This window comes from Hyla sarda, chromosome 2 (assembly GCF_029499605.1).
Source record: "Hyla sarda isolate aHylSar1 chromosome 2, aHylSar1.hap1, whole genome shotgun sequence".
Taxonomy (NCBI): Eukaryota; Metazoa; Chordata; class Amphibia; order Anura; family Hylidae; genus Hyla; species Hyla sarda.
Window position 1 is genome coordinate 67,134,649 of NC_079190.1, and position 27,414 is coordinate 67,162,062.

Below are 27,414 nucleotides of genomic sequence, written 5' to 3' on the forward strand. Positions count from 1 at the left end.
CCTGCTTTTAAAGGGGTCGCAGCCCATGCTGCCTTATATTATAGTGACAGAGGGTTTCTTTACCACTTTAAGAGATGTAGGCAGTGGCTGCTGGTACAAGCTGTCACCCAGAGGAGCGGAGCAGGAGAACAGCAGAGGAGAAGCATGTGCACCGGTCTGCTATGGAAGGTAACTATAATGTCAGCTTCAGTTCTTAACCACTCCTCTGGACCAGGGGTCTACTGCTATGGTCCATAGCAGTAGGTCCCTGTAGCAGAGAAGGAGTGGAGCACTGAAGCAGGGCAGCATGGGGGCCTGCAACTATTTGGAGGCCCAGAGAAAATTCCTTGCAGAATTTTCTCCGTGTGACATGTCTGGGTAACTTTTTGCAGCAGTCATAAATTTATCACATGCGACTTGTCGCACAATTTCACACAAAGACTTCATTTTGTCACAAATCTTCCCAGACCTGGCTTACAAAACTCTGCACTGGAGTGTAATTTAAGAAAAATTTGTACTAGCACCATATTTATCACATGTCATGCGATCATTGAATACATTTGGTGCACGTACACATTAGCCCCACACAAATTAAAGGTGTAAAACAATTGTTCAATACACCACCTTATAATTCTACTCTCCCACCTATATAAAACTCTCCTATTCTTAACCAATTATGACAAAGATAGAAGTCCTGACACTTACATCTATTAGAAACTGGGAATCCCTAAACAATTGAGGTCAGATTCAATGAAAAGGGTTTGACTATTTCCAACACTTTAGACTATCATAACATAGGAAGCTTACAGGGACATATCTATACATGATAGAGTCACAACTGTCCAGATGTATAGAAAGGCCTTGTAATTTCCTAAAATTGGTGTTTTGAATGTTTTTGATGTGTAGTAAATCTGAATCATATCTCCCATTACCCTCAACATACCGGACAGATACATTAGATAGGCAGTAGTGGAAGGTTTATATTTAGGATGAATGAGTAAGCTGTAAATGGTTAGGAATGGGATCCCCAAGGTATATCTAATACATTGGTATGTGGGTCACGTTTCCATGCCAGATTTTCTTACTACACCAACATGTTTGGAAATTTGCCAGACTAATGGATGAGCATGTAGCTTTGGGGGCTGTACCTAAAATACATGGGGTTGCTTCTTCATGTCAAACTCAGCTCTCAACATCTAGCTAAATGTGTTCCTACACACAGCTTTAAATAAGCATGCACTTCAGCTATCTGTAACATATCGCTATTTTGATGGTGTATTTCATTTGTACTGCACAATTGAGTATCTCCACCAAAGTGCAAGAGGCAAGCCTAGTTGTATTCTATGAAGAGAGAATATACCATTAATAGTATATATGAAATTATAGCTAGGATGGCTTGCTGTTGTTTACATTGATATGGAGGATGGAAGAGGGGACAAGATACTTTTTAGACATTTTTCCACCATTTTAGCAGGAAAGTTGTGTTTCTTAGCAGGGAAGGGGCCGTGCAGATCTGTGCACCAATGTTTTGGTCCAAAATTTTGCCTTAAACTTAACTAACTAGGTGGTTGAAACTTAAGGCCTTTTTGCCTTTTTATACTGGCCAACTACCTGGTGAATGAGCGATAATCTGCCCTTGTAAAAGAGCCAGAGATCAGCTGACGAATGCCCAAGTGTCAACTGATCAAATTTGTTTTGCAGCCATATAAATGATCACTATTTTCTCACAAGATTATCACTATTGCCCCACAAGATTGAGTGGGCCTTGTTAAGGCTCAGCAAACGAGTGCAGATCAGTGACATTGCCAATCCTTCCGCGCCTCCTCTTGGCCCATGTAAAAAGTGCCCTTAGACTGTGTTGTCTAAGATGGGGTAGAGTTATAAAACTTTTTGGCTTAGGTAGTGCAGCTCATCCAGAATGGGACATCAATGTGAGCTGTGGCAAGAGTGTAGTGTCCACAGCATGGAAGCGCTACCAGGAGACAGGCCAGTACATCAGGAGATGTGGAGGAGGCCGTAGGAGGACAACAACCCAGCAGCAGGACCACTACCTCCGCCTTTGTGCAAGGAGGAGCAAGAGGAGCACTGCCAGAACCCTGCAAAATGACCTCCAGCAGGCCACAAATGTGCATGTGTCCATGAGGATGGTATGAGGGCCCGATGTACACAGTTGGGGGTTGTGCTTACAGCCCAACACCGTGCAGGACTTTTGGCATTTGCCAGAGAACACCAAGATCGCCACTGGCACCCTGTTCTCTTCACATTTGAAAGCAGGTTCACGCTGAGCACATGTGACAGACATGACAGAGTCTGGAGACGCAGTGGAGAATGTTCTGCTGCCTGCAACTTCCTCTAGGATGACCGGTTTGGTGGTGGGTCAGTAATGGTGTGGGGTGGCATTTCTTTGGGGGGCCGCACAGCCCTCCATGGGCTTGCCAGAGGTAGCCTGACTGCCATTAGGTACTGAGATGAGATCCTCAGACCCCTTGTGAGACCATATGCTGGTGCGATTGGCCCTGGGTTCCTCCTAATGCAAGACAATGCTAGACCTCATGTGGCTGGAGTGTGTAAGCAGTTCCTGCAAGAGGAAGGCATTGATGCTATGGACTGGCCCGCCTGTTCCCCAGACCTGAATCTGATTGAGCACATCTGGGACATCATGTCTCGCTCCATCTATCAATGCCACGTTGCAACACAGACTGTCCAGGAGTTGGCGGATGCTTTGGTCCAGGTCTGGGAGGACATCCCTCAGGAGTCCATCTGCCACCTCATCAGGAGCATGCCCAGGCATTGTAGGGAGGTCATACGGGCACGTGGAGGCCACACACACACTACTGAGCCTCATTTTGACTTGTTTTAAGGACATTACATCACAGCCTGTAGTGTGGTTTATGTAAAGACGAAAGTATTTCATACGATTAGTACATTCCTTCAGATCTGGGATGTGTTATCTTAGTGTTCCCTTTATTTTTTTGAGCAGTGTATTTACATACATACATACATATAAATATCTCTGAACAAAGAGCCGAGAAAAAATGTTCTGCCATCATATATTCTTGTTGCTTGACCCCAATTAGGGTAGGATTGACTATTTTTGTAAAGGAAAGAGACAACTTAAATTTTTTTGTAGACCAGCGTTATTGAGAAAATGAGTGTTCCTAGTGATCCTGAATGAGTCTTTTGAGGAGCCGTTTAAGTTATCAGTGATGAATAGAAAAAGTCATGCGAACCACCCAGAGATCCTTTGTGCTGACAGGCCACACAATTGATAGGGCCTTGTGAAGGCTCAGTAAACAAGCATCAGTCACAGAGATGGATGCTCATAAATTTTACCCTCAAAGAATTACACATAGTTAGTTAATCTGTGTATACTGTTTTATTGGCCACTATCCTTTTACTCAATAATCCATTCTAAACTTTGGCTGTAATCCACCATGAACAACTATCCCGAGACTCTCAGTCCTTATGGGTCTTATGTTTCTGGTAGTTTTTGGTGTAGTCCTCTTCTTAGGCTTGAGCTACATGGATGAAATACTAGATAAATCTGTTATTATGTTTTTACTTAATGTTTGCCTTGCAGACACTTCACAACATGACAAAGTGCATATGTATAACACATTCCAATTATCTGTTTTACAGGTACGGCTACTGGAACCGTCCCAACATCTGTTTTATCCTACTCTGATTACATATCTAGGCCCGAGGAGCATAACAGTGTTCTGAGGTTTGATAAAGGCGAGAAGGAGAAGATGTGCCGTGTGGTTATAATAGACGATTCCTTGTATGAGGAAGCAGAGTCCTTTAATGTCACGTTGAGCATGCCTATGGGAGGAAGACTTGGATCTGCATTCCCCTCTACTCAGGTTGTGATTTTACCTGACAAGGATGATGGTAAGGACTATTATTAAAAGGTATTAATACTGAGTATTTGTTATGGAAATACCATGTACAATGAAGCACCATGATTTCTGGGATATCTCTCTTTCTCACTGTGATGTGGTATGGGAAATATTGTGTTGGGGATGTTACTACACCATCCTTAGACACATGCCTCCTACAGCACATTCAATAACCTTCCGTAATATAGTAAAAATGTTCCATTAATGCATTAAGACATGGATAACTTGTCATAACACAATGGCCCTTATTCACTATTGTAGACCCAACATGTTGGGTTGCGCGCCAGATTCTGGTGCATTGCGTACAAAAATTCTGTCCGGAATTGGCGCCAGAATACTGTCTGCGCCAGAAATGAAAAACCTGACCAACTCTCCATTTTACTGGGTTTGAGAAAACCCGAAAAAGGGGCGTGGTCACATAAAAGGGGCGTGTTCCTGACATTTTAACAAAAAAACAACATATTTACTAAGGTTTTCACAGAAAATGTGGTGGATTTCAGCTGAGGAAAACCCTACAGATCAGAGCATGTGTAAAAAAAAAAAAAGCTAAATGTAGGGAAAAGTGCAAAATGTAGGGAAACCTTAGTAAATACGGTGGAAAAAAAATTGTAGGGAATTAAAACCCATAAAGAAACCTACACTTCACTTTTAGTAAATCAGGGCCAATATGTTTGGCGTTCTTGTTATGCTAATTCATTGACTGGGATTGATTTTTGGGTTCCATGTTATATAAAGGATATACCAGAGCAAAGTTTAAGCATGCACAGGATAGGTATAAGGCTATCCTTCATATAAGATAGTGATAAGCACAAGGCTATGCTTCATATAACATAGAGATAGGCATAAGGCTATTCTTCATATAAGATAGAGATAGGCATAAGACTATCCTTCATATAAGATAGAGATAGGCATAAAGTATCTTTCATTTAATATAGGGATAGGCATAAAGTATCCTTCATATAAGATAGGGACAGGTATAAGGCTATCCTTCATATACAATAGGGATAGGCATAAGGCTATCCTTCATATAAGATAGAGATAGGTATAAGACTATCCTTCATATAAGATAGAGAAAGGCATAAGGCTATCCTTCATATAAGATAGAGATAGGCATAAGACTATCCTTCATATAAGATAGAGATAGGCATAAAGTATCTTTCATTTAATATAGGGATAGGCATAAAGTATCCTTCATATAAGATAGGGATAGGCATAAGGCTATCCTTCATATAAGATAGATATAGGCATAAGGCTATCCTTCATATAAGATAGAGATAGGCATAAGACTATCCTTCATATAAGATAGAGATAGGCATAAGGCTATCCTTCATATAAGATAGGGATAGGCATAAAGTATATTTCATTTAATATAGGGATAGGCATAAAGTATCCTTCATATAAGATAGGGACAGGTATAAGGCTATCCTTCATATAAGATAGAGATAGGCAAAAGGCTATCCTTCATATAAGATAGGGCCAGGTACTATTCATAGTATTCAGAATATTTGGGAGACTAGATGGGCCAAATGGTTCTTATCTGCTGATCCATTCTATGTTTTTATGTGAAAAGCAAAGATAGGCTGGGGACTTATTTCGGATATGCGGGCATGCACATTATAGGCAGCACAGGAAATTGCAGAGGCAGCAGAAGCATGGAGGGAAGTGGAGGCCCTACCTGGACCAAGTTGATAGCAGGTCCCCTGCCGGCAGTGTGTGCAGGGATACGTCAGCAGTGTGACAAGTGGCTTATTCCCCTCACCCTACTGATAACTCATGTACACTTCTTTAATCCCAACGGGGGAGATTTATCAATATCTGTCCAGCGGAAAAGTTGCTGAGTTGCCCATAGCAACCAATCAGATTGCTTCTTTCATTTTGCAGAGGCCTTGTTAATTAAATATAGAAGAAATCTAATTGGTTGCCATGGGCAACTGGGCAACTTTTCCTCTGCACAGGTTTTGATGATTCTCCTCCAACATGTTTTAGTATAGAGGGATCAAAAGAAATAGCTATTGGCTGAAAGTGTATGGCCACCTGTAGAGGTAATCTTATGTATAAATGAATGTATTTATGTTCAATATAAGAAAAAAAGCTTTCAAGTGCCAGCTGCTCCATAAAATTCACTTTTCTTTAGGTTCCAGCAATGTGCTGACTTACATGACAGTTGTGGTGGGAGTTTGGTTGAAGAAAATTAATGAAAAAATAACTTAGTTATTCCGACAACTGTACAAATAACCGGGAAAAATCATTTACATGTTGAGGAAAGTTTTTTTTTTTTTTTTTAGACATCAATACACTGTAGGAAAGTGTTCTTTACACTTAGAGTAGCTAAACTATGCAATGCCCTACATTAAATGGGTAATAATGGCAGGTACTATGTCAGCATTCAAACAACGGCTGCATCTAATGATAAATTACATTAAGCATTGTATGATGTATAACCGATTTGTTAACCTTTAGTAACTGTGGGGTAGTAGACATAATATAAACATTGAAGATATGAAACCTCACATACACATCCATATCCACCAAGCAGGTGTTAAATATAGTGAGAGCGTTTATTCGTAGGCCCCATTAATCATCTGCCCATCTATGACTTCTACAGACTGATGACGCCACAGCTAACCCACTGTCAGGAATAGCTAAGTTATTTTTTCATTACTTTTCTTCAACCAAACTCCCACCACGACTGTCATGTTAGTCAGCACATTGCTGGAACCTGAAGAAGAGTGAATTCTATGGAGGAGTTGGCACTTGAAAGCTTTGTTGGTGCAGGCTCATTACTCAATGACAGAATAAATAGTACAGATCACTAGAGCAGAACGCTGGAGTGGACACTAAAGACAGCACCAGCATTTGGCGTGCGTAAAATAATGTGGACCGCCCTATTGTCAATGAATGGTCATTATTATAGACAAACATTTGTGAACAGTGCTTATGTGTGCTGTAAGCAGTATCCTTCAAAGCCTGGTGATGAGTGATGGCCGGGAGAAGGTGGACCGATCCATCACTGGTGTATTAAGAGCAGGTTAAACATTCGAATTGAATGGAAGGATGGACGAGATGAAAACCAGAGGAAAAGAAATCCAAACAAGTTTTCCCAAATACCTTTCCATCTTCTGAACTTCACACCCATCATGCTTCAGAATAGAAAGCAAAGGTTGATTCACTTTACTTTGGGAGTTGTTATTGAGAAACTAATGGAATAATTTACCTAGAAATAACTCTTATAATTCGGTGTCCTGTGGCTTTTTCTCAATGTTTCCCTTCACATTCATGATCCTGGTCAGACTGCAAGATACTGAGTGCAGCCCTTCACCTGACTGAGAATATGTTGCTTGCACAGCGGGTGGCTTTGAGGGCTTCATTGCAGAAGAAAACTGGAAGAGACTTCACCTCTTTATTATAAGTTTGGCCTGGGCCACAAGTGTTAGACACACACCTTTATATGAGACAAATGCAGCTATGCCTAAAGAAACACATGGTAAGTGAACCATCTGTTCACATTGGGGAGGCGCTGTGCAGCAGCCATTGTAGTCATGGGCCAAAGGCTGGGTCGTGCTGTATCGGGGTTGCTCGTACAACAGTCTGTTCCGTCTATGAGCACTGGTGTCCTAGTGGTCTCTTCCCAGCTCTACATCATTTTAAGTTAGAAAATCTTAAGATCAAAATGTACACTAACAACCTGTTAGTTTTATAAGTATGCTGAGACGCAAAGGATCCCTGTGCAAGACGCGAATGTGCGGCCTTGTCTGTTTTTTTACATTTATGCCACACAGGAACCCATATATATATCAGATTATCCTCTTGCAGTGTTCTGTCATTTTGGTATTAGATCAGACAGACTCTGTGGCTGTCATGACAACAACCAGCCCCTCGAGTTTGCATCACATGGGTGCTGATCAAAACTCTGACAGGTCCAGCATTTGTTAGATGCCCCAGTCATTATTGATCATGGCATCTAAAGAGTGAAACAACCAGCATCAGAATGATCTACAATGCCAGTCACTGACTGCGAGTGTCAGCTGTGGATAGCAGCAGGTATGGAACATATTCTGACAGGTATTCCACCATCAACCTACTTTTGTCTAATGTGTATGGCCACTATAAGGGTCAATTTACACTGAAAAAATGAAGTGAGGATTTTTTAGCATGGAGCAGAATTGATCCAGAATTAGCGGTTATAAGCGCTGTTCAATTGACAAATGAGACTTTTCTGATTTTGGAACTTCCTACATGTAAACCAAGCACTGCGAAACCCTTTGAAATTAATGGGTATGCGGTGCAAGTCGGAATTTCCGAATGAAGGGGGCGTGGTGTGACGTCACGACCCCAGTCCCGGAAACCCGGAGGTTTCCGAAACTGGAGATCGAGGGGGGTCTCAGCAGCGGGCTCCCCGCGATCAGACATCTTATCCCATATCCTTTGGAATACCCCTTTAAAGCTGCATACAGCACCCATGAGGTCTAGTCTACCCGCTGGACAGTGCACACTAAACTCTTGTAAAATGTAAAATCGATCTGTCTCATAACATGAGCACTTCAATTATAAAGATAATATGTAGAATATTTAGTGACAGATATACTAAAAATAAAGCTTCTGTATGTATTCCTTTAGAACACTCTTCCATTGTCACATACTGTTTTTTGTGCAGACATAGACAATCTGCTTAGCTGTCTTGATAAAACATATGGGCAAGAAAAGTAAAATATCCTTCCACAGGCCTCTAGTTACACCACTTAATGTTTATCATGTTAGAGTATAGGAGCAGATTATGGTTGAATTATTCCATTTGTTAAAGCATGTTCTGGAAGAGTGCACTGTGTAGTTGTCTATGCATCCATGATAGGAATCCATTTCTAACGTGACATTGTATCCTTTCTAGCCTCTTGTATCTCCCCCAAGGCTCCAGACCCATGCTTACCCTCTCCTTTTACTTGGTGGTATCTAGGCTATCAAATACCAAAATGTGTGTTAAAAAATTTAACCCAAATATCAGGACAACGGATGACTGACTTGCTTAACCCTCAAAGGGTCCTGTGATGTGAATGTGTCTAACCCTTTAAATATGAAGTCGGCATGAAAGATGAAGTAGTAAAGATTAGTAGTAAAGATGAAGGGGAGGAAGCGAGATAGTGCAGCAAGTTCCATTAACATTTTTGGTGGAGCTGTCACAGCCGATTTCAATAGGTGGACCTGAGCCAAAGAAAATGAACTGTACACAGAACTGTTGGCAAAAGCTGCTTAACCGGGAAACCCAGAGACAGTTTTCGGGCAGATCTGAATTAACATTTGTTACATGTGTTGTAGTGTCAAGTAAAACAAATGCCATTCATTTGGCTATAGGGCTGGGATATTTTAGAAGGAATAAGCCGACTTAAGCCTTCACAGTTTACTTTGTGATGATGCACAGGGCTCCTGAATTTCTCGTGCCCTGCACTTGTGCTCCTTCACTATTTTGTGCGAGCAGTTGCCAATTCCCTTAGAACACAATAGGCATATTCTGCTGCCTCAATAGCAATGAATAATATGACCGGCTACATAGTCCTAGACATTGTTCCACAGGTGCAGTGACCTTAAAGTTATTGCAGAGTATAAAATATATACCCAATAATAATGTCCTATTCACTCTTAGGGCGACTGGTTCAAAGAGAGACTCATTTTTTTCCTAACAATAATATGGTGAGTTTTTTCCCAGGGGTTTTACATTGGTCATTCCTTTGTTAGAAGGGTATCATGACAGTAAGTGGATCACAAAGCGTCCTCCTGCTAGGACCTGCAGCATTCAGCTGTAAAGTATAGTGAAAGCTTGCAGCTCGTGTACAGTTTCACTGCAGCACCTCCACTGGGCAAATGAAGCATTACACAGTTGCTATTTAAATCAATATGTTGTCTATGTAAGACAGGACAGGTCATCCACCTTACAACAGTTCCTTCTACATAGATACAGTCATGGCCGTAAATGTTGGCACCCCCGAAATTTTTCTCGAAAATGAATTATTTCTCACAGTGCAGTAACACATGTTTTGCTATACACATGTTTATTCCCTTTGTGTGTATTGGAAATAAACCAAAAAAGGGAGGAAAAAAAGCAAATTGAACATAATGTCACACCAAACTCCAAAAATGGGCTGGACAAAATGATTGGCACTCTTTCAAAATTGTGGAAAAATAAGATTGTTTCAGGCATGTGATGCTCCTTTAAACTCACCTGGGGCAAGTAACAGGTGTGGGCAATATAAATATCACACCTGAAAGCAGATAAAAAGGAGAGATGTTCACTTAGTCTTTGCATTTTGTGTCTGTGTGTGCTACACTAAGCATGGACAACAGAAAGAGGAAAAGAGAACTGTCTGAGGACTTGAGAACCAAAATTGTGGGAAAATATCAACAATCTCAAGGTTACAAGTCCATCTCCAGAGATCTAGATTTGCCTTTGCCCACAGTGCGCAACATTATCAAGAAGTTTGCAACCCATGGCACTGTAGCTAATCTCCCTGGGCATGGACGGAAGAGAAAAATTGATGAAAGGTGTCAACGCAGGATAGTCCGGATGGTGGATAAGCAGCCCCAAACAAGTTCCAAAGATATTCAGGGAGCTCAGGGAGCATCAGTGTCAGCGCAAACTATCCATCGAAATTTAAATGAAATGAAACGCTATGGCAGGAGACCCAGGAGGACCCCACTGCTGACACAGAGATAAAAAAGCAAGACTACATTTTGCCAAAATGAACTTGAGTAAGCCAAAATCCTTCTGGGAAAACGTCTTGTGGACAGATGAGACCAAGATAGAGCTTGCTGGTAAAGCACATCATTCTACTGTTTACCAAAAACGGAATGAGGCCTACAAAGAAAAGAACACAGTACCTACAGTGAAATATGGTGGAGGCTCAATGATGTTTTGGGGTTGTTTTGCTGCCTCTGGCACTGGGTGCCTTGAATGTGTATAAGGCATCATGAAATCTGAGGATTACCAACGGATTTTGGGTCGCACTGTTCAGCCCAGTGTCAGAAAGCTGGGTTTGCTTCTGAGATCTTGGGTCTTCCAGCAGGACAATGACCCCAAACACACGTCAAAAAGCACCCAGAAATGGATGGCAACAATGAGTCCAGATCTAAATCCCATTGAACACCTGTGGAGAGATCCTAAAATTGCTGTTGGGAAAAGGCGCCCTTCCTATAAGAGACACCTGGAGCATGAAAAACATGTGAAAAACATGTGTTACTGCAATCCTTTTCTGTGAGAAATACTTCCTTTTCTTGAAAAATTTCAGGGGTGTCAACATTTAAGCCCATGACTGTATATATACATATAGAAACATTGTATGGGAGGTTGGCCTGGTTAAGAGATTAGGATCCCAGGGAGGGATAGAAAGAGGAGCAGTCAGTAAGGAACAGGTCTTCCCATGAGAGTTTACTATCTTTTATTAACAGTATCAACCCTGTACAGTCTAGTAGCACCATACAAGGATGGGTCAGTAACCTGCATGTTGGGAGGTCGTATAGCAATAGACATCTTTAGTAGGACTTTGAGCAGACACACCAGTGCTGTTTTTTATACCATCACTTAACATGAAAGTACTTCCGAAGGACAGAACTAATATTTGCATTTTTTTTTACAACCACTCACTGACTCCATGGCGATGATCCTAGAGTCCTGAAATAGCGCTCTGCTCCAAATAACATTGTCTCTTCCTTAATCACTTCCACTTGAAGTCATTTCTAGCTATTAAAATAGTGGCCCAAACCCTGAGCTTAAAATGGGAGGAATGAATATAGCCACTGTTTTCAGAAACTTAAAAAGAGGTTGTTTGAGATATATATATTTTTTTTATTTATTTAATTAGCCCTTTTGAAGAATAAGAGGGTTGTTCAATAGCACTTTTTGAACTAAGCACCACTGCGGTGCCAAAAAAGTCCATTCATTTACCGTATCTCATGTCTATAAATGGACATAAGTTCACAGCCGCTGTCTTCGAAGACCACATTACAATTTTAGAGCTTCTCAAGTGGAGGTCCATAATGGAGGTCACTTTGATATAATAGTTGAGAGAAGACCTGTATCCAACCTAAAGAAATTCAATTCCATTATCATTAAATAGCCCAGGATTCCCTGATCACACACCTTTACAGTTCAATGATACTCCCTTCCATTCCTAAGATTTGGGTTTTTACAGTTTGTCTGACAATTTAGGCAATCAGTCAGATGGGCATGAACTTAATTTTAATAATAGGAGGGATGGGCAGGATTATACAACCAGGGGGTGTGTATAAGGCATAAACGCCCCTCAATGTACAACATTCACATCCCCTGACTATATAATCCCGCCCATCACCTGTCACTCCCATCATTAAAATTAAGTTCACTCCCATCTAACTGATACTGTGATTTGTCAAACAAATTAATAAAATCAGTAAAATCTTGGGGTCCTCTTTAAAAAAAAATCTTGGGGTCCTCTTGGGGTTCTCTTTAAGAAAACCACTCTTAGCCACCAATCTCCCACATCAGACAGAAGGACGGAAAAAAAATCTAAAACTTCCCACCCCCGGTGGCCGATCTTCTGCATAATACATGAAGCACTAATGGCATCATAGACTAGAAAATGGAAACTCTAATGTAAACAAAAAGTATGGATCCAGCTCGGCTGATTTACTTAGACCTTGTTTAGAACTCCTTAGTAAATATTATTTTTTACACCATAATAACTACAAAAGTCCTACCGGGAGGGAAAGAACATGGATGAAAGGGGACAAACAACTTAGTTTCTACTATTGATCAAGGAAAAAAAAAAAGACATGAGTCAATCTGCCCTAAAAGAGAAATGTTTTGTGTGGTGTGACCCAACAAACTAGTTATTGACATCAAAATATAATATATCAGATAGCGCTATATGGGACTTGAATTAAAATTATAAATATTAATGGAATTTAAATATCTGCGTACCTGTGATATATATTGTTTGATGTACCCCAGTAGAAAAGGTGAATGGTGGTTGATGGTATATATATTATGGATATAAGCACAGTGAAAATAGATGAGAAGTTGAGGACTAAATCACTTCGCTAATGTAAGCTGCACTGATGTGTTAAACCCAAACGCTCTATCAAGGGTGTATACATCCGTACCTGTAATACTATGGTCATATGTAATAATGATGCTGTTGTGCAAAGTTGAAAGTTGCCTCCCGTTGTAAGTTCTATATCCTGCTGAATAAAACAAGCTTCTTTGTAGATGATATAGGAATCTTATCTTAACGATGTTACGAATCTCAAAAAATGTGCAGTATACTTGCTGTTTGTTGGAAGTTCCGGTTCCCACGATGCGGTACCTTTGCGGTATGGAAATCTTTCAGTCTCCCTAGATGCAGGGGTACTAGTGCAACAAAAAATCTACAGTGTGGGGAATCAACGGGAGAACGATCCCTGACGAAGGAAACAGCCCCCGTTTCCGAAACGCGTTGGAGAGTATTGTGGACCTCCACAGCTGCAGTAGTGACGTCACCGCTTACCGTCCCATTCCAACGGACTGATCGCACCAACGAGTGTGTTACGGATGAGACGCCACTGGCCGGGGCGTTCTCCCGTTGATTCCCCACACTGTAGATTTTTTGTTGCCCTAGTACCCCGGCATCTAGGGAGACTGAAAGATTTCCATACTGCAAAGGTACCGCATTGTGGGAACCAGAACTTCCAACAAACAGCAAGTATACTGCACATTTTTGGGGATTTGTAACATCGTTAAGATAAGATTCCTATATCATCTACAAAGAGGCTTGTTTTATTCAGCAGGATATAGAACTTACAACGGGTCAACTTTCAATTTTGCACATCGGCTTCATTACTACATATCACCATAGTATTACAGGTATGGATGTATACACCCTTGATACAGCGTTTGTGTTTAACACATCAGTGCAGCTTACATTAGCGAAGTGATTTAGTCCTCAACTTCTCATCTATTTTCACTGTGCTTATATCCATAGTATATATACCATCAACCACCATTCACCTTTTCTACTGGGGTACATCAAACAATATATATCACAGGTACGCAGATATTTAAATTCCATTAATATTTATCATTTTAATTCAAGTCCCATATAGCGCTATCTGATATATTATATTTTTATGTTTCGTTTATATCTGTGTATGATTTACGGGAACCATACCATCAGACCAGCAGCATAATTGGGCACACATATTAATTCCATAATATAGCACAACTGTCATCTATTTTTTATTTAGTTGTTGACTTCATCTGCGTAGCTGTATGTAGAATTTTGATGAAAGAGCAGGCATTATATATCATTGTATAGTAATGTGAAGCTTTTATCCCTGAATTCATTTCTCATCTTGTTAATTGGAGATCAGGGATCCAGCGGAGGGTCTGACTCAACCTCCTGCTCTGTTAGAAGGGATGAAACCTCATCCTGTCAGCAGGAGAGTAACAATAAATAGATTTGTTCCGCCTAGCTCTCCTATTACCAGTATGGGAACATGATCAAGTTCAGTGGAGGGTAAATCAGAAATATTCAAATATCTGCTTATAGTACAAACAGCAACAGCGTGATGCACATTTCATAGATATTTGTAGCTTCACAGCTGCCTTCTGGGTAAAAAATAACACTTGAAAGATGTTTCTATGAGTAGAAAAGTTCAAGTGAGCAATCTAGTTACCAATAGGAGAGCAAGTGGAAAGTATTTTTCTTCCTTATTGAATAATATGGTGGTTTTGTAGGGGAAGAAATTTACCACTGTCAAACCCAAAATACCTATGCCATATATTTGTACATTGGAGCAATTGCAATAAAAAAAAGAGTTTTCATTTTAGCTCGTTGGCAACCTAGTGTGAATTTGCCATCTCTGGTATGATGTTTTTTTCCAGTTCGCAGGTACTATAGAAGGATAAAGAGCTAGACTCAAACCCCATATATATTCTAATATATGATCTTTCAACTATGAGATAAAATAAACAAGAAACACCTCTCTTTAAGCAGATGGGCTACATCAGCAGAAGACCACACTTTGGGCCTCCACTGTCAGCTAACAACAGGAAACTGAGGCTACAATTCGCACAGACATACCGACATTAGACAATGGTAGACTGGAAGAACAATGCCTGATCTGATAAGTCTTGATTTCAGCTGCAGCAATAGGTAGGGTCAGAATATGGCATAAACAACATGAAAGCATCGATCCATCCTGCCTTGTATCAGTGATTCAGGTTGGTAGTAGTGGTGTAATGGTGTGGGAAAAAATATTTGTGACACACTGTGGGCCCCTTAGTACCAATTGAGCACCCTGACAGCCTAAACGGGACAGCCTAGCTATAATTGTTGCTGACATGTCCATTTTTTATGACCACAGTGGACCCATCTTCTGATGGCTACTTCCAGCAGGATAATGCAACATGTCACAAAGCTCACATTGTCTCATACATGACAATGGGTTCACTTTACTCCATTGACCTCCACAGTCATCAGATCTCAACTCAATAGATCACCTTTGAGATGTGGTGGAACAGGAGATTCACATGATGGATATTCAGCCGACAAATCTGCAGCAACTGCGTGATGTCATCATGTCCATATTTTCCAGGAATTTTTCCAGCACATTGTTGGAAGTATGTTGTGAAGAATGAAGGCAAAAGAGGGTTCAACCCAGTGCACCAAATAAAGTGGCCAGGGAACCTATATTCCTTGAGACTGTCCAGAAACTGTACATTACTTTGACAACCAGGACCCAGTATTAGTGTCATGTAGGGCAGGAAAAACAGACCAGGATACACAGGTTCTGGAGCACACAAGACTAAATCAACACCAGGTATAGGGGCAAAGTAAGAAGCAATGGATCAGGACCTATGCCATGGCAAAGTACAAAACACAAACAGCTCTGAAGACAAGTCTTGGTTTAGGTTCAGGTACAAATAGAGACTAAACAGGATTATAACTGACCATGAGTACAGACAAATCACAAGACAAACAGAACTAGGCTAAAAACTAAACAAACGGGTCATAACTACAAAGCCATGGCTTAAACAAAGTAACAAGTCTGAACGAACACACATAGGACTGAAATCCAAACAAAACTGGATCAGAACAAAACTGAAATCAAGAGTAGCAGCTGAAAGGCTATGGAGGAATCAAATACCCCTCCTTAGCTGCTGATTGGCCCAGGCCTGTAACTCCTCACTGACCAGAGTGCAACACCCAAAGCCTGGTCAGGTGCTATCATTACAATTAGATTGTAATGATCATTTATATATACATTTTACTATATATATATATATATATATATATATATATATATATGTAAAAAAAAATATAAAAAAATAAGACTAAATGTAAAACTAAAACTTTAGTAGAAACATCATATAAAAAAAGAAAAGATTGTAGTGTATCATAATTATATTGGAGAACACACCCTAAGTTTTTAATACTTTCCACTGATACTCCAAGTTCTTAGTTTACTAATACTACTGGAATTATGGTAGTTTTATTGGTATTTTCTAAAGAACAGACAGAAGAAATATCCTTTTCATCTTGGTAATTATAGAATTTTGGTTATAAAAAAGTATGGAGTTGCTAAGTACAGTATAAGTACAGTGTGCCCATGCCAATGGGCAATTTTCGGAAGCAAATAATCTTTGTTCTTTTCCAAATCATTATGTTTATTATCTCTCCTTTATTACTCTCAATTATAACATGGTAGTAAAACAGCCAAATAAACTGTGTTTATAGGAAATAAGCAGATGCTAAGAGAGACATATACTTACATATTCCTCTAGGATCACTTACAGAATGTGCAATTACAATGCATAAAGAACCATCTTAAAAACTGAACATCTGACTGACGTCTTTGCAGAAAAATGTGTGTAATTGTGCTCCTTATGTGCAGTTATCGCAGAGAAGCCACTGATTTACTAGAGCAAACCTCAGCAGTACCGAAGACTTGTTGGTTCATTCAGAGAACATGGAAATAGCCAGGGTCACAAACCAGCAGCGTACTATAAGGCTTGGTGCACTCTTTTTAGCAAAATTAGAAGCAGTTTTAATCACCCACAGAAGCAAAGAACATGAGACAACCATGATGTGCGGCTACAGCCTTACAAGCCAAGGACTTATCCCATATGCAAAGGACCAGGGATAAATGTATGATTGTGGGTGGTCCAACTACTGGCACCACCACCCAACCATGCAATCCTACCATATCCCCCCTCCCCTCAGGTACAGATAAATTTTCATATACGGTGTTAGGACATGAGGATGTCACAGAAGGGATCCACACACTTAGGACCTCTCTCTATGTGCCAAAGGAGAGAGCTGCTAACTAAAAGATTCTCACTTGGGTGGATTGGAGTGGTCTATATGCTAATACTGGATTTCCTTTACAGTGCTAGCTTTGTTTGTCAGTATTGAATGACTTGTGGAGATGGGGTGCCTTGTGGATGTTCTGACCATTGTAAAGGTCTGGACCAGGCCTTCTTCATAGGCCAAGGCTAACAAAGTGATGGGATGTATTAAGAGAGGCTTAGAGGCTCGTAACAGGAACATAGATTTGCCTCTGTATAAATCACTAGTCAGACCACATATGGAGTATTGCGTGCAATTGTTGGCACCTGTATATAAAAAGAAGTAGGCACAGCTCACCCTCTCGCCCTCACCACGACACGGACAGGACCGGACCCCAGTCCGAGGAAATAGTAACGAATAAAGAGAAATCCAGCGTGGTAGTTCAAGCATTAATTGGACGTTTGTTCTGCAATTAGCCAACATGGATGACAGGTGACGCGTTTCGGCCACAGTATGTAGCCTTAGTCGTACAAACTAAGGCTACATTCTGTGGCGAAACGCGTCACCTGTCATCCATGTTGGCTAATTGCTGAATAAACGTCCAAGCATTGCTTGAACTACCACGCTGGATTTCTCTTTATTTGTTACTATAAAAAGGATATGGCTGAACTGAAGAGGATACAGAGGAGGGCGACAAAAATTATTAATGGTATGGGAGGATTACAGTATTAAGACAGGTTATTAAGCTTGGGGTTATTTAGTGGAGAAAATACATTTTAGGGGCGATCTGATCACAATGTACAAATATACGTACAGAGATTTTTCTAGTGATCTTTTTATATCTAGGCCAGTAACCATGACAATGGGGCATCCTCTACGTCTAGAGGAAATTGGATTGTTAACTGTAAGAGCAGTGAGACTATGGAACTATCTGCCACATGATGTTGTGATGTCTGACTCAGTAAACAAGTTCATGGGGGGGGGGGGTGAATGTTTTTCTGGAAAAGTACAATACTACAAATTATGGCTACTAGATTAATAGGAACAGAATGTTGATCCAGGGATTTATTCTGATCGTCATATTGGAGTTGGGAATGAATTTTCCCTTTATCATGGGTCAATTGGCGTCAGTCTCATGGGGGTTTTACTTGAACTTGAGGGACACTTTATTTTTCAACCTTACAAATGATGTAACTATGTATTCATTGACCCTATGTGGTACATACACCCTAAAATTACCAGCTGGTGAAATGTAGAAACGTGTGAAATGCTGACCAGTACCCATTGTTTTCAATCTATTTTGCTGCTGTAAATGATAACTATAAGTTGCGGTATTATAACATTGAGCTTGGAGCTGGGTCCATCTACAATGAATCAAATTAACATCAAATTCCCTCAACCTGGCAACAGATATAGCGAGATTAATTTAATTTCTAAGTGTAGGAGTTATGCCAACAATGAATAAAAGATGAAAGGTGCTAAGATTACTGCTCACAAGCTCATTTAAACCACATCAAACAAATCCACATTATTACAGAATCCTTCCACTCACTGACTATTGCCTGACTCCTAGAATGACTCTTAGTTTAGTTTCCTGAACAGTCAGGAAAAGGATTTTTTATTAAAGGGGCATGACAGAGAAATTGACAGCAGGAAAGGGCACCATTGGGACGCCACCGGTGGGGAATCATTGGTAGGTGGGTACAGTGTTTGTTTATTTCTTTGCTGACATGCTGAGCATTTAAATAAAAAATATTTCTGTAGAATACCCATTTAACTTATTGATTTTTATTTTATTTTTTGCAAATCTGTATGAATTTTACAGATTTGCAAAAAAAAAAAAAAATACATTTAAATAGCCATACAGAAGTGCACAGATTAATTAAAGAATTCTAGCTTTACACATTTTATAAATGGAACGCCACTACTTATATGTCGGACTTTCTGGTAGAGGTTCTGTGGCCTATTGACTTGAGTGTAGGAGCAGCAACATGCATGTTCGACCACCTCGCCATTCCACTTGGAGGGGAGTCATGGAACCCCCATTCTTATAATACTACACTGCCCTAAAAAATAAAGGGAACACTTAAACAACACACGTCAATCACACTGTCCACTCAGGAAGCAACACTGATTGACAATCATTTTTACATGCTGTTGTGCAAATGGAATATACAACAGGTGGAAATTATAGGCAATTAGCAAGGCACCCCCAAAAAGGAGTGGTTCTGAAGGTGGTGACCACAGATCACTTCTAATTTCCTATGCTTTCTGGCTGATGTTTTGGTCACTTTTAAATTCTGGCGGTGCTTTCACTCTTGTGGTAGCATGAGTCTACAACCCACACAAGTGGCTCAGGTAGTGCAGCTCATCCAGGATGGCACATCAATGTGAGCTGTGGCAAGATGGTTTGCTATGTCTGTCAGCGTAGTGTCCAGAGCATGGAGGCGCTACCAGAAGACAGGCCAGTACATCAGGAGATGTGGAGGAGGCCGTCGCAGGGCAACAGCTCAGCAGCAGGACCGCTACCTCGGCCTTTGTGCAAGGAGGAGCACTGCCAGAGCCCTGCAAAATGACCTACAACAGGCCACAAATGTGCATGTGTCCACTCAAACGGTCAGAAACAGAATCCATGAGGGTGGTACGAGGGCCCAAGGTGGGGGATGTGCTTACAGCCCAACCCCGTGCAGTACGTTTGGCATTTGCCAGAGAACACCAAGATTGGCAAATTTGCCACTGGCGCCCTGTGCTCTTCACAGATGAAAGCAGGTTCAGACTGAGCAGATGTGACAGAGTCTGGAGACGCTGTGGAGAACAATTTGCTGCCTGCAACATCCTCCAGCATGACCAGTTTGGCGGTGGGTGAGTAATGGTGTGGGTGGCATTTCTTTGGGGGGCCCTCTATGTGCTTGCCAGAGGTAGCCTGACTGCCATTAGAGATGAGATCCTCAGACCCCTTGTAAGACCATATGCTGGTGCTGTTGGCCTTGGGTTCCTCCTAATGCAAGACAATGCTAGACCTCATGTGGCTGGAGTGTGTCAGCAGTTCCTGCAAGAGGAAGACATTGATGCTATGGACTGGCCGCCCATTCCCCAGACCAGAATCCGATTGAACACATCTGGGACATCATGTCTCGCTCCATCCACCAACGCCACGTTGTACCACAGACTGTCCAGGAGTTGGCAGATGTTTTAGTCCAGGTCTGGGAGGACATCCCTCAGGAGACCATCCACCACCTCATCAGCAGCATGCCCAGGCATTGTAGGGAGGTCATACGGGCATGTGGAGGCCACACACACTACTGAGCCTCATTTTGACTTGTTTTAAGGACATTACATCAAAGTTGGATTAGCCTGTAGTGTGGTTTTCCATTTTGATTTTGAGTGTGACTCCATATCCAGACCTCAATGGGTTGATAAATTAGATTTCCATAATTTTTGTGTGATTTTGTTGTCAGCACATTCAACTATGTAAAGACGAAAGTATTTCATACGATTAGTTCATTCATTCAGATTTGGGATGTGTTATCTTAGTGTTCCCTTTATTTTTTTGAGCAGTGTATATGACCCCTCAATGATCAGGCATGCATCTCTTATCCTGGGAATAGGGTATAAGTGTGTTTTGTCAACACACCCCTACTGGAAAGACCAATGCTATACTATTAAATAATTGATGCCATAAATCCTAGAAGAGCCATGACTTCTTCTTTCTTGTGATCAGCAGGGTTTCCTGCAGTTGGACCTTTACCAGTCATGTAATAAACTGGCATATTGTAAGAACAGACTCCCTTTAAGAAAAAATCTGGTTGAAACAACACACCCAGTATTTGCCAGGCATTCACCGCTTGTTTCAGGCAGCTCATCATGGGAGGTTGACTGTGGCTTTGTATTGCTTTAATTTCTCAGGAATGTGGAAGCTTAATGTGCCAAGATATCTTTTCAGGAGTAGCAATGTTATGCATGCTTAGTTTGGTAATATCTCCAGGTCTTAAATTGGGTTAAGAGGACCCAATCTGACGACCTTCTAGATGACCTTAGTTTTGACTGCTGAAGAACAGGATGTAACATGTAATGAATAGAATATGCATATCCATTATAAAGTTGCGCACCGTGTGTTTTATACGTCTATCTACTGCAGATATTGACATAAATAAAATTTAAAAAATCGTTATATCTAGTTTGGAATCTAGTATTTTAGGGTTACGTGATTCTGTTTTGCTGTACTTTATCAGGAGCTAATGTGAGTGGATAGATTCAGTGTACATCACTGTGGAATATTTTTCAGCCAGATTCAGAAATATATATCATCCAAACCACCATGACTTCTTAAAAAAATGTCTCTGACACATTCTACAGAAATAACTATTTCAGTGGGTCTTATTTTTGTATATAATTTTCTTTAATTGACGCACAATACTAAGTGCTGCCAAAGGTCTATAGCGACTTTCACTGAACAGCTGCTAAGGGCATCTCTTGCTCTTGAGGGACGGGCACAACATATTCAGCCCATTGATTTCATCACATCAGTTGACTTTGTAGTGCCACCATATTCGGTCATTCGCCTCTATAATTTACTGCAATACTAATATATAATATGTATGTTTTTTAGTGTAGTGTATTGTAGTGTATTATGCCTCTAAGTGTAAAACTGAAAGTCATCCTGGTAGAACCTATTAGGTGTATGATTATGGAAAGACCCTTTTTAGGCCCTCAGCTGCCATGAAAACCCATTTTCACCCTGCAATCATGTTGTTGAGGAACAAATAGGGCACAAAAGAACTCTGTCCCTCTGTAAACCACTGAGCTGCCGTGGTCGATATTGACAGGGCATCTAAGGGGTTTCATAGAGATACCATAAATCGGCACTCCAGGCGAAGTGAATGCTTTTGTGAATCCCAACTTTATCAGTCATGTCACAATCAGCAATGCTTAGAAATGGCTGCCGTGCTCCTGTCTACAGCTGACTCCAGTCTTCGTTGGTGTTTATTCCTTATGCAACTTGCACAGGCCCTTTGAACTAGTACTTAACTCTTACAAAACTTCTATACTTACAGCCTGAGATAGGGCCCAGTCCAAAGCATTGTTATCTGCCACACAAATTAATTACAAAACAGACTGGATTTTCTGAGCATGGTCAATTGTGACATAGCTAATAATGTTGAAATTTACTAAGTATACACTTCTTGAGTGACAATTTATTGTTTTCTCTGTGCCTGATATGATGGTAGAAGTAAGGTGTCTTCCTGAATCTGGCACCTAAGGCAGCATCTGTAATAAAGTTGTGCCACCCAAACACGGGTATTCATTTAAAGGGTTACATTTTAAAGGGCTTGGCTGACATTAGACACCATAGCACCCACTCCACCGGGGCAGGACACTCTTGCAATGGTTTTCCCACAGTATCTTGACATCATAGCGCTGCAGAACATGGCCCCTTAACACAAAACAAATTAGCTTTTTAAGTTCCTTAAATAATTGGTTATAATTGGTTTCCTCCAATTTTCTCCTTGAAAAATGATTTTTGCAATTAGTGGTGACAGTATGATTGTAGGAAACCCCTAGGAGGGACTGTCCATACAAAAAGTAACACACTGGCATGGGCTCCATTCATCAAGGAACTAACATAAGTGTAAAGGCCATGTGAGAAAATACTAACATATATATATATCTATATATACACAAATTCACGGGAGTTCGGGATATACTGCCAATTATCGCTAAAGTAAATCCAAACTTCCGATGGTTTATCCCTGTAACAAGCTGTGACCTTTAAGAAAGCTGATGTTTGTTTTATCATTATGTGCCATACAGGACAGGAGATGTAACCTCCAAAATAATAAGAGCAGGATACAAGAGAACAAAGGGCAGATTTAGCTTCTTTAGCGCAGTCCACACAATACGCTGGCATTCTCCATTTACTAATTGGTTCTCCTTTAAGCCTGTCCTTCCTTTTCCTCTTCTCCGGTAAATCTACTTTACATACTTCCAGGGCTTCATTTCTAAAGGAAGGTCATTAATATTTGCAGTGGTTTCTCGCAGACAGCTTACGACATTAAAGATGTGCCGCATGTGAAGCCACATTCATCGCAGCCTGTTCCCTTTGTGACCTATGCCACTCTATACTAATCGTGCCCCCAGCATTGCCCTCTGCTGAACCTGCTTTCAGGAAATTAGCTTTGAAACTGAAGTAGGGGTTACAATGTGAGCAAACACTCTGGATAAGCCGTATTGTTTAATATAGCAGAACACTTGGATTAGCTCTATCTATATGAGGGGCACACAGGGTATAGCCATGGGCAAGGCATTGCTTATTGGGATAATATTCATCCTATTATTTCCCATATCTTATGTTCATCCTGATCGGCAGCAGATCCCTATCCTTTAGCACTGTTCATACTGTGCTGTTTGTTCATGATTATAATGTCAGAACTGATGTGACAATTACACAGGCACAGCAGTCGGAAACATTGAATAGATGTCAAGTCAATTTGAACTGGGGTTCCTTGGGTCCTCCAGAGGAGCGGACTCCCAGAGCCAACATCCATTTATACAGAACATGTACACATCCACTTTAGTTTTCTCTTAAAGGGGTTTTCCATGATTTTTTTTATGTGACTTATGCTACAGGGGCTGTAAAGTTAGTGTAGTTCATAATATAGTGTCTTTAACTGTGTGTGACGGTTTTCTCACAATTCTTCTGTGATTTTCACTCCAATATTTATCCAATATCTGATTTTTTTTGAGAATTTATTTCCAAATAAGGTGGAAAATAAGTATTTGTTCAATAACAAAAGGTTTTCACACACTGTTGTGGTATTTTGGCCCATTCCTCCATGCAGATCTCCTCTAGAGCAGTGATGTTTTGGGGCTGTCGCTGGGCAACATGGACTTTCAACTCCCTCCAAAAGTTTTCTATGGGGTTGAGATCTGGAGACTGGCTAGGCCACTCCAGGACCTTGAAATGCTTCTTACGAAGGCTCTCCTTCATTGCCCGGGTGGTGTGTTTGGGATAATTTTCATGCTGAAAGACCCAGCCACGTTTCATCTTCAATGCCCTTGCTGATGGAAGGAGGTTTTCACTCACAATCTCACTATGCATGGCCCCAATTATTCTTTCCTTTACACGGGTCAGTCGTCCTGGTTCCTTTGCTGAAAAACAGCCCCAGAGCATGATGTTTCCACCCCCATGCTTCACATTAGGTATGGTGTTCTTTGGCTGTAACTCAGCATTATTTCTCTTCCAAACACGACGAGTTGAGTTTTTACCAAAAAGTTCTACTTTGGTTTCATCTGACCATATGACATTCTCCCAGTCCTCTTCAGGATCATCCAAATGCTCTCTAGCAAACTTCAGATGGGCCCAGACATGTACTGGCTTAGGCAGGGGACACCTCTGGAACTGCATGATTTGAGTCCCTGGTGGCGTTGTTTATTACTGATGGTATCCTTTGTTACTTTGGTCCCAGCTCTCTGCAGGTCATTCATTAGGTCTCCCCGTGTGGTTCTGGGATTTTTGCTCACCATTCTTGTGATCATTTTGACACCACAGGGTGAGACCTTGGAGCCCCAGATCGAGGGAGATTATTAGTGGTCTTGTATGTCTTCCATTTTCTAATAATTGCTCCCACAGTTGATCTCTTCACACCAAGCTGCTTGCCCATTGCAGATTTAGTCTTCCCAGCCTGGTGCAGGTCTACAATTTTGTTTCTGGTGACCTTCGACAGCTTTTTAGTCTTGGCCATAGTGGAGTTTGGAGTGTGACTGTTTGAGGTTGTGGACAGGTGTCTTTTATACTGATAACAAGTTCAAACAGGAGCCATTAATACAGGTATCGAGTGGAGGACAGAGGAGAAGAAGATACAGGTCTGTGAGAGACAGAAATCTTGCTTGTTTGTAGGTGACCAAATACTTATTTTCCACCATAATTTGCAAATAAATTCTTTATAAATCAGTGATTTTATGGAATTTTTTTTCTAATTATGTCTCTCATAGTTGAGGTACACCTATGCTGAAAATTACAGGCCTCTCTAATTTTTTAAGTGGGAGAACTTGCGCAATTGGTGGCTGACTAAATACTTTTTTGCCCCACTGTAGAAATAGAAGACATGTGAAAAAAGGTCACTTATAGCTGCTACTAGAAAGTGTTACATTGCCTGTAATGTGCTCCTTGCAGTCATTAAGCTATGTAAGATGTATGAATGTAAAGCGCACACTGTATTAGAACGGCTGGCTAAACTTGTCCGTGCATCTGTTACAAATGTTTCTTGTCACATGTAAGTATACATTATCTTTCGCTCATGGCGTGCAGAGTATCAAGTTGCATTTTAATGTGGAAATGAATGCTAAGGACTTCTCAATACTCAGTGAATTCAGGGATGTTTGAAAACATGATATGTTACGTGATAAGTCATATTTAGACAATTGACCTACGGGTATGCCCATGTTTCTTCATCATTTCACAGTTTACAAATGGAATTAATTCTTCAAAAAAAGCTGAATTGCTTTATAAATGCATTGCCTTAGTTACCGTATTTTTCACCCTATAGGACGCACCGGCGTATAAGACGCACCCAATTTTTAGGGACAAAATCTAAAAAAATAAAGATTTTGAACTCAATAGTAGTCTTCAACCTGCGGACCTCCAGATGTTGCAAAACTACAACTTCCAGCATGCCCGGACAGCCGTTGGCTGTCCGGGCATGCTGGGAGTTGTAGTTTTGCTACATCTGGAGGTCCGCAGATTGAAGACCACTGCAGGAGGAGGTAATACTCACGTGTCCCCGCCGCTCCGGAGCCGTCACCGCTGACCTGGATGTCGCTCCATCGTTGTCGCCGTGTCCCCGTCGCTCCGGTACGTCTCTGCTGCCGGCCGGGTATCCTCGCTCTCCTTCGCCGCCATCACGTTGTTACGCACGCCGACGCACGTACTCGACGACGTGATGACGAGGAAGGAGAGCGCCGACATACAGGGGATCCCTGAACGGAGAAGACACTGAGGAGGCAGGTAAGGTCCCCCCCGGTGTCCTGTAAGCACTAACCCGGCTATTCTGTCGGGCTGTTCGGAACCGCCGCAGTGAAATCGCGGCGGTCCCGAACAGCCCGACTGAACAGCCGGGTTAGTGTCACTTTCCCTTCAGACGCGGTGGTCAGCTTTGATCGCCGCGTCTGAAGGGTTAATACAGGGCATCACCGCGATCGGTGATGTCCTGTATTAGCCGCGGGTCCCGGCCGTTGATGGCCGCAGGGACCACCGCGATAGGGGTGTAGTCACCGTATAAGACGCACCGACTTTTTCCCCCCAGTTTTGGGGAAGAAAAAGTGCGTCTTATACGGCAAAAAATACGGTATATTGTACAGTATTATAGGGCATTCCCTAGCATTCTTTGCAGAATTAGGAATGCAGCTCTGAATTAAAATACAGGCTTTGAATCATGATCAGTGCAAAAAAATGTAAGTCATTACAAAGTTATTCAATGTATACAATGTAAAATGGTGCTCAAAGGTGAGCATACACTCAAGGGTGTACTCTGGTGGAAAAATATATATTTTTTTATTAACTGGTGCCAGAAACTTAAACAGATTTGTAAATTAATTCTATTTAAAAATCTTTACCCTTCCAGTACTTATTAACAGCTGTATGCTACAGTGCTCTCTGCTGACACCTGCTGCCTGTATCAGGAACTGTCCAGAGCAGGAGAAAATCTCCATAGCAAACCTATGCTGCTCTGGACAGTTCCTGACACAGACAGAGGTGTCAGCAGAGAGCACTGTGGACAAGACAAAAAAGAAATTCAAAAAAGAATAGAATTTCCTCTGTAGCATACAGCTGCTAATAAGTACTGAAAGGATTAAGATTTCTAAATAGAAGCAATTTACAAATCTATTTAACTTTCTGGCACCAGTTCATTTAAAAAAAAAAAATTCCACCGAAGTACCCCTATAAAGTTTGTCTCAAAGGTTAACATACACTTAGGGCCCAATCGTACTATGTATCCCCATCAATCAAGATGGTTCCTCTTCTTCTCTCAATTCAATTTCAACATTCATTTTCGTCCAGCTGAGAATAACTTTCTGGGTATAACTTCAGGTCACCATCATACTTAGCAGGTAGGGACAGATGAATTTTGGAGGCAGCAGGAGTAACTGCTGGAGGAGGTGTCGCGGATGGTTCTGCTTGCTGGGGTTGAGGCTGATGTATAGTTAGGAGTTGCTGCACAAGTGCAGAAAGCTGAGACATCTGCTGC

The 27,414-nt window shown here is 41.2% G+C and overlaps 1 protein-coding gene across 1 annotated transcript in view; it reads left to right on the forward strand.

The window, feature by feature from the left end:
- FREM2 (FRAS1 related extracellular matrix 2) overlaps window positions 1-27,414 on the forward strand; it is a 241,715-nt gene that overhangs the window by 135,947 nt on the left and 78,354 nt on the right. Inside the window, exon 6 of the mRNA XM_056561961.1 lies at window positions 3,619-3,870. Within this exon, the coding sequence (XP_056417936.1) occupies window positions 3,619-3,870 (252 nt within the window). The remainder of the gene's footprint in view (window positions 1-3,618; window positions 3,871-27,414) is intronic.